Source organism: Sparus aurata, chromosome 15 (genome assembly GCF_900880675.1).
Source record: "Sparus aurata chromosome 15, fSpaAur1.1, whole genome shotgun sequence".
NCBI lineage: Eukaryota > Metazoa > Chordata > Actinopteri > Spariformes > Sparidae > Sparus > Sparus aurata.
In genome coordinates, this window is record NC_044201.1 from 11,736,826 (window position 1) to 11,754,103 (window position 17,278).

Genomic DNA, 17,278 nt, shown 5'->3' on the forward strand with positions numbered 1-17,278 from the left:
AAACAAAACTCCGAAGTGAAAAGGGTCAAGGTTTTCCCATGCTTTGCGAAGACTCAGCAATTTAAGTAATAATTTTGTTTACTGCAAAAAATTCTGAACATTTGAAACTGTTTAAAGTACTATTATTTTTTTTTTCACTTTTTCCTCAGATATTGAGTTAACACATGCGCCCAGACAAATAAATACACTTAGATAGTGTTGGGAACACACGGAACACGAGCCTTGTCATATTGATCTTTTTGATAAAAATCTTTAGGGATAGAAAAATGTAAGATTTTATCAGCGTGAATGATTGTGATAAAAAATCAAGATGTGTTGGTCATGTTGGATTTCCATTATGGGGGTCATCTTAAATGCTGGATGAGCAGATATCCTCACGAGTTACTTGAAAAAGCTGTGTAGATCAGTGGCGTAGTCCTATACACATCTCCTGATTTATTTTAAATTGGGGGAATGTGAGTGACATGGGTATGCCCTATTTTAAGTCATTTTGATGATAATCAGGATTATATCGCAAATCCCAGTAATTTTGTATTGGATGATGGTTACAAATTGTTTATATATATACGTTTCTCCCTGCAGTGCCAAACATGGCGTCAGTGTGTTGTTGCATCGAGGTGAGGAGTTCCAGTGTTGTGACAGCACTAGTTTTGACCTCCCTTCTGTTCAGCCACTGGCCACCATTTGTTCCAGTACGGCAGGAAAGTCGACTTTCAGGAATTTTAGTCAGGCACCTCATCGCAGTATACAAAGTCGCTGTTATCGCTGAGCAGAGGCTCAGAAGTGCTGATTGAGCTGAAAAATCTGCGCTGCCTGGCCTGTCCCAATGATTCAGTTTTTTTTGGCTAATCGTACATGTCAGTATTTTGTTTTTAATTTTACTTATTGTTTTGGTTGTGTGATTTCTAATTATTTTTATTACATTTACTTCAGTTTTTCTACGTACAATATCCCGTGACTGTATATCGAAAATAAAAAATGAATCACTCTTTGAAAGGGTAAACTTCAGGCTATTACATTTACCATTATATTGGTGGCATAAAACGAAATTTGTTGTAATTATTTGTGGACAATTTATCACCCAGCAATAAATGGTTATTGTGGCAGGCCTACGAACTTTATAACTGGAAATTTACAACGTGAAGAAAAAAAAAAAATCAAAAGTAGACATGAATATTCATTCAGATGGATTCAAGCAAGTATTGAATTTCACAGTTTGTTCTCATGTTGCTTGTTAACTGCTGGCTGCCTGGAAGGTAGTATAAAACAAGTGCTCTGACAAACTATGTTATGATCCCCTATGGACCTAAGGCTCCTGGTGAAGTGGTTACGGCATTGATACGTTGGATGATGAAACACAGTGGAGGACCGCTCACTTACTGATGGATACACTGTAGGCCATATGTAGATATGCAAATATGCTGCTCTGCTACAAGTGCAAACACTTTTTCCTCTTTACAAAGTCCATGTCAGTGAATGGCTGATGGAGCCAACATCAATATGAACCATGGGTGACGATAGATATTTCTTGGAATAAGAGAGATGGGGACCACTAGACCACCATCAGAGCCTGGGATTTTAATCACGTAAGAGTTTGGGGATTTTGTTTGACGATCCACATTGTTGTTATTCTGGTGTGGATGTTAGTTTGGATGTAGCCTGTGGAGCCAGATGCAGCTTTAGTCTTCATTTGTTAAAATGCAGCCTTTAGTGCCAGCACCTTATTTTACACATCAGAATCTGTAACATGTCGGAAAACGTTGTATAAAGCCGACGGAGTGGTGCAAAGTCATGAAACTTCTGGTTTAGCCCTCTGCTAACTTGAAAGCGGATCAAATTATTTAATCATGTATTGTATTTTATTGGGAGAGTGAAAAGACCTGTTTTGTGGGGATTTGTGGGTTGGTTAACCGCCATTTTACAGCCGCTCCTTTCCGCAGTGTAGTCTTATGAGGGGAACATCTTTTTGGGACATGGTGCATCACGTCACATTGTTATTTTTATGGTTTCATATTGGCTCCAAACCCTGGTGCTCTTCCTGCGGGCACACTCAGACCAACATGTTGCCAGTTAAGATACATTGTGGGTAATATCGGTGTCATGCTTTGACACAGAAAAATTATGTGTGGAATAAATCTGTGGTTCTTATTTATCTGTTTATTAACTGGCCGCCGTAAGGCAGACAGTGTTGGAGTGCAATGCTAAATTGGTGCAATACATCTTTAAAGGAGCCCTGTGGAGTTTTCTAGAGATCTAATCAACATGTTGAATGCGTTTCCTACTACAGTGCTATGATGATCTGGTGTTGAGTGCTGTTACATTGACCCACAGTAGATAAACTTCCACCTTTCAGTTTTGACCGTCATGTCAAATATTATTAAAATGACCTTTATGTGCTCTGTGACCACACCAGGCATGCTGAGTTGGTCTAAACCAAGGTGTTGCTTTCAAGGTTTGATTTGTAAGAGAGTTGACTTCTGAGTCTCATTCCCATCTCCTTCTTCACCTTCTTACAAATCGGAAGTTTAAGTGTTGAGCAACGCTCAGCCACTAGATCTGTGAAGTTGGGCTCATAAGGGGACCAGACTGCGGGTGTGAACATGAGTAATACGCCTGACAGCTCTCTCATTATGCCCCGTGTCTCAATCTGTGTTGATCTTTACATCACACTAGTAACGTAAGTCCACTTCCTGTGTCAGACCAGTGTGAGCAGACACTTAGGCACCACTCTGAAGCCTCTCGATGGCTGTATCCAATCAAATGACGAGCACAGTCTAATTTCTGGTTCATCTCACAGGCTCAACTGTGTTTGGGACGACCTGACTTGTAGATTTATTCAACACTTTACTCCATTTATTATAAAGAAGCTGGACTTTTCCTGGATATATTTTTATGGTCAAAGTAGCTCCTATTATCTATTTATGTGTCCTGCAGTGATACTTTTGAGGGATCAGATAGATCTTATATCTTTTCTGAGTGCAGCAGCAGCAGCAGCAGCAGCAGCAGCAGCAGGTCCTGTCATCATGTGATCGTCACTGAGATAACCGCTGCTTCCTGGAAGCAGTCCCTGCAGCCTGTCCCGTTCTCACTTATCATGTGATGAGCTGCACTGGATAACATAGTCTGTCTGTACACATACACGCAAGTGTGTGTGAGGGTGTGTTTGTGCAAAGGTTGTGTTACAGCCTTTTGTTCCGCTACCAGCCTTTGCATTTGCACTGCATTGAATCTGCTGAGTGGTGATATTATATTTGTCATGATAGATCTTGCTCGGTAGTATTAAGTGTGTATGTATCAAGTTCAGCTGCGAAGGCAGATTCGGTGTGTCACAGAGCACTTCAGCCTCTTTCTGAACACTATTTCCCAGAATCCCCTGCTGATGTCATTTGACCATCACACCTCTCTCGACCAGTCCCACTGGCAATGTTTACTTCACACCACACGCTGTCATGGGGTAATTAATAAATCCCTCTGCTGCTCGCATCCAGAGGCCCCTCGTCACTCGCCTGTGCCTTCTGCAGTGCACACGCGCGCACACACACACATGCACACACTCACACAGTGAATATGTAACAAGTGTGGCTGTTTGTGAGAACTTCACAACTTCTGCTCATACAGAGTAATGGAAAAAAGTCTGCATGGTGTACATTTCTATTATCATTGCTATTATCATTGCTATAATTTTAACAATATGCAATGCTCCAACTTTTTATTTCATTTCATGTAATTTAACATTTTGTTTGGATTTATACTCACATCTTCTTCCCTCATTACCTGAATTTGTGGAGAAGGAAGCACAGTTTAGATTCAGTATTATCTCTCAAAATTAGATTATATCTGAACTTGAACTGCAACTGACAGTTATTTTTATTGCTGGATGATCTGTTCATTTTCTTTAATCAATGTCGCAAAAAAGTAAAAAATGAAAGCTCAGATCATGCTTTAGATAACTTGTAATTACAAAAACAGAAAAGCAGCTCACACTCATTTGTAAGAGGCTGTAAAACGGATACTTGGAATTTTAGTAATAATAAAAAGTTGATTGTCCCTGACAAATCAGACTCCATGTCTGAATAAAAATATAGAAGTTTGTGGAAGAAGTCTTTCTTGCCTGGGCTCCAGAGGGCAAGAGTTGGGCCGAGCTGTGAAGCAGCTGATACTGTGTCTCAGATGTGTTTGGATGGCAGTGGCAAACAGACAAAGATGTGCTTGTGAAGCAGAACCTCATACCCCACCACTGTGATAAGCGCTGTCTCACCTGCAGGGCTTTCCATCAGGAGGGAGGAGGGAGGTTGCTTACGGTGCTCAGTGAATACTGTTTAAAATACTGGGAGGGAAAACAGTTTAGATTTTCTGATCATCTGAATGCCGTGAAGTATTAAGTTGTTGATAGCTTCCCAAAAATTACAACAACCACCTGATTGTTACTCAGCACTTTTTTAACCAGGCTCTCATTAATATCTCTATCTAAAGATCACACACTTAGACACAAACACAAGTGGAGGTAAACAGGGAGCTGCAGGTTGATGCAGGACTGGGTCAACACATGTTGACTGCTGAGTCACTGCTATAGCTGACCGTCCCCATACATGTGTGTGTATGTATGTGTGTGTGTGTGTGTGTGTGTGTGTGTATGTGTGGGTGGGTGGGTGTCTGTGGCAGCAGATCAATAAAACAGCCATCAAGTGTTGTGCACGTTAGACCCAGCTGACTGGGGGATTTTTCCCCGGTGAAAGGCTACAGCCCGAGGCTGTTGATATTCTCTGGGTACTTCTTCAAATCATTTATCACTGTCCGTTCACCAGAGACCTTTGTGCTCAAATGTGAACTGCAGACTTTGTGTGCTGGCGTGTATGTGCTTGGGTAAAGGTACAGAGTTCGACGTCTACTTTTCTTATCATTCTTCTTCCACTTCTTCTTCATCTTCAAAGTTCAGTCAAAAAAAAACTTTGTTTCGGTTTGAATCTTTTTTTCTTTTATGGCGGCATGTTGACATGTTTATATTGGATAAACTTTGTTTGCTCGACACCTTTTTACAGAATCTCACGACTGATGATTTTATTGGTTGAACCCATTTAGAAATCCCCATGTTTTTGGCCAGCTGCACGAATGTCCCTCATTCAGGAGCTTTCATCACAAACCATGAAATCAATAGGTGCACAGATAACCTTGTGTGGTGTGAAAAGGCTTTCACCCTCCTGTTATTATTATCATGGTGTCTGAACTAGAATCACATTTAACACCAGCATTCAGGAGAGAGTTTGTCCTGTCTGACCTCACATTGATCCATTCATTTCATTTCAGCTTTGCTGTTTGTTCTTTTATTTCCAAAAATGGAACTGTTACACTGGAGCAAGATGAAAATAAATAATGTAGCCTACTAAAACTGGACTTTCTGTGAAACTAAAAATAAAACAACTAAATGTTTTTTATATCATACATTTAATACTGCTATCAAAATATGTCAAGCTTTGTAAGCTGTTCTACAAGCATTTCTTGTTATATTTGTAGAAAATGTCTTAACATATCAACAACAATCAATACATCACAAAAAACAGTTTCTGTGGCCATCATAGGCCTTGAATAAGCCTCTGTAAATGTTTCATCTAGCCTATTGGCAAGCTAGTGGCACAAGAATGGTGAAGAAACAATGTGCGTTTCCTGCAAATGCTAACATGCTAGCTTGACAGCAGTGAGTACAAATGATAGCCATGTTCATTGTTTGCGTTTATTATGATAGTGTTAGGTGTTGCATGTGAAGTGTGTTGGAGTTAACTCAACTGGATATGGTTAGCAACAACGATGCACTGCACTTATAGTATGTAGCCATTGAGCCTGTTGTCCAGCAGCTAACCCAATACCATTAAGCATACAGCCCCTGAGCCTGAGTGAGCGGCAGTGACCGTCATTCAGCCGCTAACTGAGGAGCATTTTCACTGGTGTTCCAGGTCGGGAAAAGTTTGAATGGAGTGATAACAGCAGGTCTGGTTAGCGTCTGCTGGTTTCTAGACAGTCATGTTTAGTTTTCACTGCCTCGTGAGCTGGCAGTGTATTTTCTCAGACTATGTCAGCCCTCTCCTCCTTTGTTTACTGAAAGCACAGCGGTGTCCCTGAAAATATGGGATGGCATTACAACAGGCTACTGGTCTCTGTCCCCGGCTGACGGCTGACCACATTGTATGGAGATAAAAGAAAAGAAAAGCAGGACACTCACATTGTTATACAGTGTATGTGATATATTTTGGAGCCTATTTGATGTTTTAGACTGTAGAAATCCCCAACTTTTTGTCAGGGAGCAAGAGCACAGCCAAAGATACCACACTATATTTTCTAGCTATGGTTTGGTTTCTAGGAATACCAGGAATGAGAGCCATGCTGGACCTGCACCTGTTGAATGTGTGCACGGCCGTGCTGCTTACTTTAATGAAACTATTGGAATTGGTCCAACCAGGCAACTGGCTCAGCACAACACATTTAAAGGGCACTTGCTTTCGTATCTCTTCGGTTCACCTGACAGGGTATATAGGCTGCAAGCACAACAACGTCCTGTCATTTTGGCCCCTTAAACATTTTCATTTCCACTGGGACCGCTACGCATGAGATGCCAACAGAGGTGGTTTGCGAGAGTGTAATTAGACCCGCAACACCACGAACTGTGCCTGGCGAACATTTCTTTCAGGAGTGACTTTGATTACGGGGGGGGGGACCACAAGCCCAGGCAGAGGGAATGTGATCTGATAATGATAATGGCGAGCAAGGTGGTCTACGCCAACAGTCAGGGCAGTGAAAACCTCCACCGGTGACCCTTTGCAATTGCATGTTACGTATTTTCAGTCGCTGCAGCTGCATCACCCATCGACCAGGGTGTTGAGAGAGGTGGGGCAGTGCTGCATGGCCCTTTTGACAGCAGAGTAGGTGGGCAGAGGGGGCAGAGAGCGGAGAGTTCAGGTCACTGAGGATGAGAAAAATCTTTCTTTGCTGCTGATAGCTTGCAGTTACCCGTTAGTGCACGTGTTCTGCACTGTACACAACGTATGCTATGAATCAAATCGTCTGGAGTTAGTAATACTTTCCCCATTTATCTGTAGTCTGAGTACTCAGAGTAGTTCACATATCATTACATACTACAGCATGTATACATCATTAACCACATTACATCACATTGCATATCAGTTACTCTGGTGTCAGGTGGTCAGGTCTTTCATGTGGCACCTTTAAACAGAATTAAATGCCGTGACTGTAATTTGTCCGTTATTCATATCCGTTTATTGAATGAAGGCAGTAGGTTGTTTTCTCTCATTTGTTAACAGAATTATCCAATAGGGCTGCAACCAGCAATCAGCTAATTATTCTCTAGACAGAGCGATTATACGTTTGGTTTATGAAATGTCGGAAAACAGTGAAAGATATTCTCCCCCTTCCTCAACGTCTAAGGTGATATCTTGAAATATCTTGTTCTGTCAGTTCAAAACCTGAAGATATTCAATTTAACATGATACCAAAGAAAAAAAAGCAGGAGATGTTTGAGAGGCTGAAAATAGACTTTTCTGCTATTTCTGCATGAAAAATGACTTCAGCGACTCATCAGTTATCAACATAGCAGTTAATTAGTCGACCTGTGAATAATCATTGCAGCTCAGTTGCAACAATAATCCAGTCATTGGCTCTATAATAGTATCTGTGTAAAATGGCTGGTGTCAAGTTGCTCTCTTGTGATATGAAAATGCAGACTAGGTATCCTGCTGTATTTGTCAAATGTGCCCTTCAAAGGGCTTCATGTTGGAATATTGTTGGCCTCAACAAGTCATTATAAAAAAAGGCTGTGTGTATTTTTCCTTTTTTTCAAAGGGGTTTGAAGTCTTTTTCAAGTGCAGCTCTCTGTCCTCTGATTGACGTCACGCCCGGCCAGGGGTTCACTCTAAAATAGCTCTCATGGCTAAGTTAGGAAACTCATAGCACACTGGAGGAATGTTTAAAACAACAAACAATGTAGCTGGCTGTAATTTCTTTCTTCACATGTACAAAGAGGTTCGTTTTTCAAAGGAGAACCAGCTCTAGTCAGCACTTCAGGAGATGTTTCTAAAATCTGCCCAGTTTTTTTTTTTTTTCTCTCTCTCTCTCTCTTTTTTTATCAGCTTGGTTTGATCACATGAAAAGTCACCAAAGAGATCTGGGCTGTTACTGTTCTCGTGTCCTGTTGACGAGCGCGTAATGAAGAACCGCTCGAGCTGTGTGAATGGTTTTATTTTCGTCTCAAGTAGCAGCGCTCCCAGACTGTAAGTCCAGCAACTGTTATGATTGGCCGAAGCTTTCGTTATTATCACATACTTCGGTGTTTGCGTCCAAAGACAATAGTCATATGTCTGCTGTCTCTCCAACAGCCTAAAATCACACCAGGAATTTGCACTTGAGGCCGCAGAATTTTGCACTTGTCAAGTTAAATGATTACCTCTCTTAATTCTGTTTTAGAAGGAACATAGTTTAAGCAAATGTCTACCTACATCGACAGCACATGATATATTCATTCATAATTTATTCATAATGTGTATTAAAGCTCTGAATATGCGTTTGCTCATTTACCATTCACCTGTCTGCTGTAGTGAGGGCGACATATGGTTCTGCTACCTGCTGCTTGTGTTGTTGTGCCTCTGTGTAGTCCATCCGTGCACGAATTCCCACCCAACCTTCTTACAGCCAGGCCAGATTACATAATCACTTTTAATTTCTAAATCATATTTTAGTTTTGTATACCTCTATTATTGATTTAATTCACTTTCTTTACTAATACTTATTTCTGTCATTGTGCTGCAGCATCAGCTACATTTCCCCTCTGGGGAAGAGTTATCGGCTTATCGTAGATTTCTGTCTGGCTCGCCCTGTTGTCTGCTTCTTAATGCAGACCAACTTGTTTTTGCTCTTTCTCAGCAACGACTACATTTACATTTGCCCAGTAACACTGACTTGGCATCTACCATTTATCAGGGCCTCGTTCAGACTAAATCTGGCACTGTGGCAAAAACGCCGGTTCCGACATCAGGTTTTGGTGGCAGTCACAAAAGACGCGATCAGACTAGCAGCGTGAATGACTGGAGTGCAATGTGATGTTTCACATGTAGTGACTCAATTTGGTCTCGTGGACCAGTTTAAAACACACTGTAGTGACAGGTCTTGCATCATGGTTGTTTTTTATGTATTGATGCATATCCATTCTTTTTGATCAAATAATTGATAGACCAGTAGACGACTAGGTGTGTTACTCGACTTGGATGCTGTTGTTCTTAACACACGCACGTAAGCCTTGCACTATGTATCTTTTGGTTAAAATAAAAAAATGTTGTGTCAGTTTTTCCCTGTTGCATCGAACATGGAATCGAAAATTTACCGCCACAAAGCCTGATTTGGTTTGAATGAGGCCTAAGAACGGACAGAGTTTTTACAAACATCGCTTGTATCAAAATCGTCTCCACTAACCAATATTGATTAAAGCAAAACAATGTGTCTGGTACGTATTATACCAACCAACAGCCACATATGATCATTTATTTAAAAATGCCAAAACATAATGAAGCAGCAGGCAGTCCTTAAGTCTGCTAATATTAGTCACTTCATGCTACAGGTCACAATAAGCCAAGTCATCTAGTGGCTTAATTCCGTCCTCACATTGAATACTGCCAGGATGAACTTTTTAACTTAATAATTAAAGTTTTCATTTGTTGTGTAAAAATTCTTTCTGTTTGTTTTGAGTCTATCAAACTATATCGAACTAGCTAACGTTGGCTAGCTAAGTACAGTGATGTGACACAGCAGAAAGTCCAAGTTTGTAGGCCACACACCCCGATTTTTCATGTCTCATCCACCTTCTAACAATAAGGGAACTGATCCTAAAACGGAACCAAACTTTGTTCCAACTTGTTTTTTAACTTTGTGATTTTTCTCTTTACAGATGACACATCAGCTAAAGAAGTCAGCAGGGTAGGTTTTCTGCTTAATCTTATTAAATGTCACTTAATATATTGTGGATGTTTCAATTCTTTTTTTGCCTTTGCCCCCCTAAATCCCAAAGCTAACCTTAGTGACAGATTCAGTCTTAGCCAGGAATGGACACTACGGCTAGACTCTTTCAAGGACAGCATAGCACACAATGTCCTTTAATAACTGCAAAAATGTCCGAGTGCACTTCATTTACATGCACACTAACTATGTTCTTTGACAACAGCCTTGTTTGTCCTTGTGCTCACTTTCTTTTGAGCAAAGACGTTGTGACTTTGGCTCTTTGACAGAAAAAAAAATGTGAATAAAATCTTGAAACAGTTCACAAATTCGTACCTGTAGTGATGTTGACATCGGAGGCCAGGCTTCGTGACTGCTCAGGTCAGCGTCTTGTAGATAATTAACAAGAACAAGAAGAATGGCTGCACTCAGCACGTGTGAGGCAGTTGGCTGGAAAGTTTTGGGAAAGAGTAGCTCCCCTGTGCTCCACGTACATATGTTCACGCCTTTGTCATCTTAACACCATCATGCCCTTAGGAGGCCAGGTGTCAGGGCCCACAGCAGGGCCCCGGAACTGGGCAGAAAGAAGAAGAAGAAGAAGAAGAAGAAGGAGAAGAAGAAGAAGAAGAAGAAGAAGAAGAAGAAGAAGAAGAAACTAAAGAAGGACCACTCGACCCCTCAGTGCGTCATCCATACGTCTGTGCAAACAGGATGTAGGAGGATAGAAGGCGTCCCATGGGGGAGGCTTTCTAGTACGCCACTCTCCCCGCCGTCCTGTCCTCGCCCTCTCTGCAGGCGCAGAAATAGACGGCTCTCTGGCCCCGCACAAGGCAGGAGGTCTGCCTCTTACATAACCGCACTTTTGAGGTGAGGCTGAGCGGAGGAGCTCTAATCAGAGCTGTGGGGCTCCGGTGGCCTCCTCTAGGGACCGCGAGGGGATCCCTGGGCTAGAATGCAGCAGTGTGCAGGGCGGTGTGAGCGTGAGGGGTGGAGGATGTTGTGATGAATGGCTCTGCTTTTGTGAATGGCAGGAAGATAATCCCTTTTCATTCATTCATTAAAAAAAAATTAAAAAATCCCATTCGAGTTAGTCGCCAGCCGCTTCCGAAACATTAGATCGGACGCGAGACAGACTGCAGGTTGTCCTCACGTTTTTCCTTTTGTTGTGGCGCTCGCTGAGTTTTGAAATTCAATCTGGGTGTTTATGGCGAGGCTGCCGAGTTGCAATAACTGTGTGTCTTGCGTCCAGCAGTACCAGGACACAAATATGCAGGGCGTGGTGTACGAACTCAACAGCTACATGGAGCAGCGGCTGGACACTGGAGGAGACAACAAACTCCTGCTCTACGAGTTGTGCAACATCATCAAAACAGGTAAAAGTCGACATGAGTCAGCACATTGATCCTCTCGGCTTCAGTTCACATCACGCTGGTGCTGCAACCTGAAAGTGACACTGAGAGCACACATTTAATGTGGACAAGAAAGAACTTGATCATGACAGTAGTATTAGAAACGTCTCCTCATGAGATTATGAATAAATACTCAAGATATTACTTGTAGAATATTTGTTTAGAGAGCAGGAGTGACACGCATGCATACGATAAACAGTAAGAATTATCCCTGCGTGAATAGTCCCAGTTCTTCTCCCTATTCATTCAGGTTGACAAACCAAAATCAAATTATTGTTCAAATGATCAAACAAACTGGATAATTTGATCAGGCAATCAGTATTATTTTCGAATGTTTCCTAATTCCACTCAGATATTGTTAAATGTGAACAGGAACAGCGATCAGGAAAGGTCCAGGACTTTATCCTTCTAACCAAGACAGTCTGACATCTTAAATTGTATTAAAAATGTTGTCAACGAATCAAACAGAAAGATCATTTTCACCCAAACCACACCTCTCATTAACTTCTTGATGATCTGATGGTCCGCCAGTCTCTCTGTTGCCACATTATGCGATAACATGACCCATATATCAGTGTGAAATGGGACTTTGAAAGGCGGACTGGGAATGAGATGAACTGGATGGTTGTCAAAGCCCTCGGTCAGAGTGCCCTCGTTGTTATGTGGGACATTGTTAATAGATTTGTTTTTAGATTGTAACTGGACTGTTGTCTCCTTGTCACATGTGTCTTCTCAGGTATGTCTGACATTGTTTTAGATGGTATAACAGAATGTGACATGGACTGTTTCACTGTATTTAAACCACATGTTTGTCCCTCACTTCTGCAGCAACAAAAGCTGATGGATTTGCACTTTACTTCTTGGGAGAATGCAACAATGTAAGTGCAGAGGACGTTTGCTGAGTACATCTTGAACACTAACACAGTTGTGTATATTTATTTACATGTATATTTTCTTTCTTTATTTTTCTCTCCCTCTCTGTTCTTGTCCATGCTTCTCTATAGAGTTTATGTATGTTCACTCCAACGGGGGCCAAGGATGGCCCTCCAAGCCTCATTCCCTCCGGCCCCATCGCATTTGGGACAACCATTGCCGCTCATGTTGCCAAGACTCGCAAAACACTGCTAGTAGAGGACATCATGGGGGTAAGGCAGTGCAGACTTATCCATCTTGGCATTTTATATTGAATGAATAGGAAAGTAAATAAAAACAGATGACACAACAGGGCTGAATATACAGATGTTGCGCCAATTACTGTCACGTCGAGAAGGAAAGGAGTTGGACCCAAATGCAGGAAGATCAGTCGAGGAAGTTTTATTCAAAATGAATGGCAGGAACAGGAAAACACAACAGATGACTCGACAAAGACTAAACAAATGACTGGAGTAGAAGGAGTGGAAAGCAGACTGGGGAGGAACACAGGAGCACAAATACAACACAAAAACCCACGAAAAACACAAAATTGACAGGACCGTGACAATTACAATGTTAAGAAATCATGTTTTTTGGTGGCTACATTCCAGCCTTTGGCTGATCATTATTACTCCCGTTCAAAAAAATCCAAGCCTTCCTGTCGGAATGTATGGTAGTTTCTCCATGGTAACACATGATGTTAGATCCTGAACATGTTGAATCGCACGTAGTTTGTTCATCATTTTCCATCATGTACCTATCGCTCTCTTAGCCTGTAGGAGACACAGATCAGTTAGTGCCCATCAGAGGAGTTTAACAGTTCACTGCTTTGCTGTAAAGTTTGACTGCAGATCTCCTTCTGCTCTATATACTGTACGTATGTTTCATGAAGTCACCACCTGGTACGGTTTGCTCGGCACATTCAAGCTAAAAATAACAATATACTTTAAATTTGAATTGAGGATGCTTCCTGTGTATTTCTCCATCTTTTGCAGTACTCTGCACTTGCGCAATGCGGTGCTTACTTAATAAATGATGGGGGACTTTTCCAACTAGAGGCCCAGTGTCCTCATTCACACTTCACACTGTGGACAAGAGAACATGGCCAAAAAAAGCTGTCCAAAGCTCTGGTGGGCTCTAAAATTCATGAAAATATGAGCGAAGGTGCTCTGTGTTGAGAAACAGTTAAAAGTTAAAACTTCAGATCAGATGGTGTCTTCGGCCTCAGAGACTGTAACAGAAATGTTTGCCCTGCTGAGGGCTAAATGAAAGGATTTGTCCTCTCTGTCATCTACACCAGTGGATACACCAGCTACTCTGACCTCCTTTGCTAAACTCCTGCGCACTTCCGGTGATAACGACCGTCACTGACCTGTGTGTTGCAGGACGAGCGCTTCCCCGACGGCACAGGGCAGGACTCAGGGATCCATGTTCACTCTGTCCTGTGCCTTCCCATCCTCACTGCCATCGGGGACCTCATTGCCATCCTGGAGCTGCATCGGCACTGGGGCAAGGAGCCCTTCAACCTCAGCCACCAGGAGGTCAGTCTGACCCAGACAAAACAAACCAAGAGTGGGAGGCTGGAACTGCAGTTAGCCTGGTATTCACCTTAATCTGGATCTGTTTAAGATCTCTGTTAGATTTGTGGGGTTCAGTTCATTGTGGAAATGTTGTTTGTTTCAGAGGACTTTCTATTTGGTGCTCGTGAAATACATTCTGGAGAAATGGCAGGGCAATGAGGATGTTTAAGCAAGTGGTAACAATGATTAAGCTTTGAAGAGTCAAATTTTAAATGTAAAACTTTGCACAAGCAATCTCTTGACAGCATATTTAAAATGATATAAAATGAAGAATGAAATGTGAAAGACAAAATGTTTTTATTCCATTTCAATCAAACCTGCGTTCATGGTTTTTTTTTTTTTTTTACCCCTTGGAGGCAGCACAGCCAGCTGTAAACACACCACTAGCATATCAATGACATCAATGTTACCAAACAACATATCAGAAGAGAGCTGATTTTCACACATCCATCAGACACAGGGCAACATTGGCAGTCATTTTATTTTCAGAACGTATGGTTACGTTGTAACCTTGGTTCTCTGAGTGAAGAGACTATCTCTCCACTCCGTTACATATTCCATATGTACGGGATATGACCCCCGCTGCTTGTCAGGGCACTTGGATATTTCTTTAAGACACACCGGCTTGCCCGGCCACGCCCCATTGCGTAGCTATAAAGCACCTGCGCCGGCGTGTAATCACTGATAGTTTGAGCGAAACGTGTCTCCGAGCGGCCTAGGGGCTGGAGAGATAGTCTCTTCACTCAGAGAACCAAGGTTACAACGTAACCATACGTTCTCTATCGTCTTGAGACTATCTCTCCACTCCGTTACATATTCCATATGTACGGGGTAGATCTTTAAGACACCCCGTGAGGAGACGGTGCAACCCACAATCCCATGTGCAACAAACGAACTATTTACAAATGTACACTATATACAACTCCCCGGAGCAGGCCCTGCAAGTCGCTAGGGCCGGCCCTGGGAGGGAAGGGCTGCCGGGGGAGCCCGCAAGCCGCAAGACTGACCCAAGGGGGACAGGCAAGGGCCCCGCAAGACGCAGGGGCCAGCCTGTTCACGGAGCAACCGCTCAATCAGCCCGCAAGACGCAAGGCTGAGGGGGAGACAAAAATGCCTACCATCGGGCCACGCCCAGCACACACTCCCCAAAGGAGGGGCTGGCGGCCACATTCACCCGGTAGAACCTGGTAAAGGTTGACTGGGACGACCACGTGGCGGTGGAGCATATGGAAGCAAGGGAAGCCCCCCGCCACAAGGCCCATGAGGCTGCCACGCCCCGAGTGGAGTGTGCCCGGACCCCTGGTGGAACAGGCGCACCTGACAGTGCATAGGCCTGGCGGATCGTGTCCACAACCCAGTGCGACAGCCTGGATTTTGACAGAGGCCTGCCCAAACGCCCATGGTCGTAACACACAAAAAGCTGGTCGGACTTCCGGACCGCCTGGGTACGACGAATGTACGCTGTCAGGGCCCTGACCGGGCATAGTGTGGACTGGCTCTGCTCAACCTCCTCGCCTGCGCTGGGCGAGGAGAGAGACTGGAGCTCGACCGACTGAGCCAGGTGGAACTCAGTCAGGACATTAGGCAGGAAGGCAGGGTTGGGGCGGAGAACCACACTCGAGCCGTCTGGGGAAAACCGACAGCAGTCACCATGCACCGACAGGGCATGGAGTTCACTCACCCTTCTGGCCGAGGTGACGGCGAGCAGAAGGGCGGTTTTCATGGAAAGCCATTTGAGGTCAGCACCCCCTTCAGGTTCGAAGGGGGGACGCTGAAGGGCTCCAAGGACGATATCCAAATCCCAGGGGGGAACTGCAGGGCCGTCGGTACGCACCGTGAGTCGCTGGGCCCCTCGAAGAAACTGGGAAATGAGCACGCAGTCCTCCGTACTCAGTGCAACTTCCCCGAAGCGCACTGCCTTGATTGCTGCCACCAACCCTCGCAGTGTTACGGCGGCCTTCTGTGCCTCAAGCTGGGACTGCAGGAACCGCAGGATCTCCTGAGCCGAGGCACAATATGGGTCCACCTGGTGAGACACACACCAGGTGGTAAACACCTGCCAACGATATGAATAGGCAGCCCTCGTGGAAGGAGCCCGGGCATGCTGGATTGTTGCCACCACGGGCTCCGGCAACCCTAAGGCCAGGAGCCTGTCCCTCTCAGGGGCCAGGCCACCAGCCTGAGCCCCTCTGGAAAGGGGTGGAACAGGGCTCCGTTCGCCTGGGAGAGCAGGTCCCTCCGGTGCGGGAGCTCCCATGGCAACCCGTCTAGCAGGGGTGGAATCGCTGAGAACCACAGCATATGGGGCCACAGAGGAGCCACCAGTGTAAGCCGCACGCGCTCCACCAGAACTCTTCGGAGAAGAGGCTGGAGAAGAGTGAAGGGGGGAAAGGCGTAGAGCAGGACCCGGGGCCACGGGTGCGCCAGAGCGTCCCAACCCATGGGGGGATCGTCGTTCCTCAGGGAGAAAAAGAGCGGGCAATGTGCCGACTCCCTGGACGCAAACAGGTCGACCTCTGCCCTGCCTAGGCACCGCCATATCTCGGAGACCACCTGAGGGTGGAGTCTCCACTCCCCCGGCTGGGGCCCTCCCCTCGACATGATGTCCGCCGCGGAGTTCAGTGCCCCTGGCACATGCACGGCTCTGAGCGAGAGGAAGTGTGGGTGAGCCCACTGCCACAGGATGGTTGTGAGCTTGCACAGGGCAGGGGAGCCGAGGCCCCCCTGTCTGTTGATGTAAGCGGCCGTCACTGTGCTGTCGGTGCGGACGATGACGTGGTGACCCCTTAGCCTTGGCAGGAAGAGACGCAGAGCGAGGAGAACCGCCCTCAGCTCTAGGAGGTTTATGTGCTGGCACAGCCACCGGCCGGTCCAGACCCCGTTGACACCACAGCCTTCGTGTACGGCGCCCCACCCTGAGGAGGATGCGTCCGTGTACACCAGCTGGCGATAGATCACTGGACCCAGGGCTCGGCCCAGCTTGATGTTTGCTGGGACCTTCCACCACTGGAGGGCCCGGTGAAGCCTCCGAGAGACCACCACTTTGGTCTTGTGGGATCTCTGAGGGCACAGCCCCAAGCCCAGCAGACATCTCTGCACGGGCCGCATGTGTAGGAGGGCAAGGGGGACCACCTGCACCATGGCTGCCATGAGGCCCATGAGGCGAAGGCAGAGTCCCCAGTTGACCAGAGCCTGCAGCTGGAAGAGGGCGAGGCAAGTCCTGAAAGCACGCCGCCTCTCGAGGGTCAGAGCAACCGTCGCACTCCTCGAGTCCAGGACCATGCCCAGGAAGGTGGTCACCTGGGAAGGCTCGAGCCTGCTCTTCTCGTAGTTCAGGCGCAGACCTAGGCCCTGAATGTGGTTCAACAGCCGGGCTACGTGGTGGCG

At 45.0% G+C, this 17,278-nt stretch overlaps 1 protein-coding gene across 1 annotated transcript in view; it reads left to right on the top strand.

The window, feature by feature from the left end:
* The window catches only part of pde10a (phosphodiesterase 10A), a 71,690-nt gene that overhangs the window by 34,113 nt on the left and 20,299 nt on the right, over window positions 1-17,278 (top strand). The window contains 5 exon segments of the mRNA XM_030441647.1: window positions 9,944-9,972; window positions 11,243-11,363; window positions 12,228-12,277; window positions 12,404-12,544; window positions 13,697-13,852. Of these exon segments, the coding sequence (XP_030297507.1) occupies window positions 9,944-9,972; window positions 11,243-11,363; window positions 12,228-12,277; window positions 12,404-12,544; window positions 13,697-13,852 (497 nt within the window).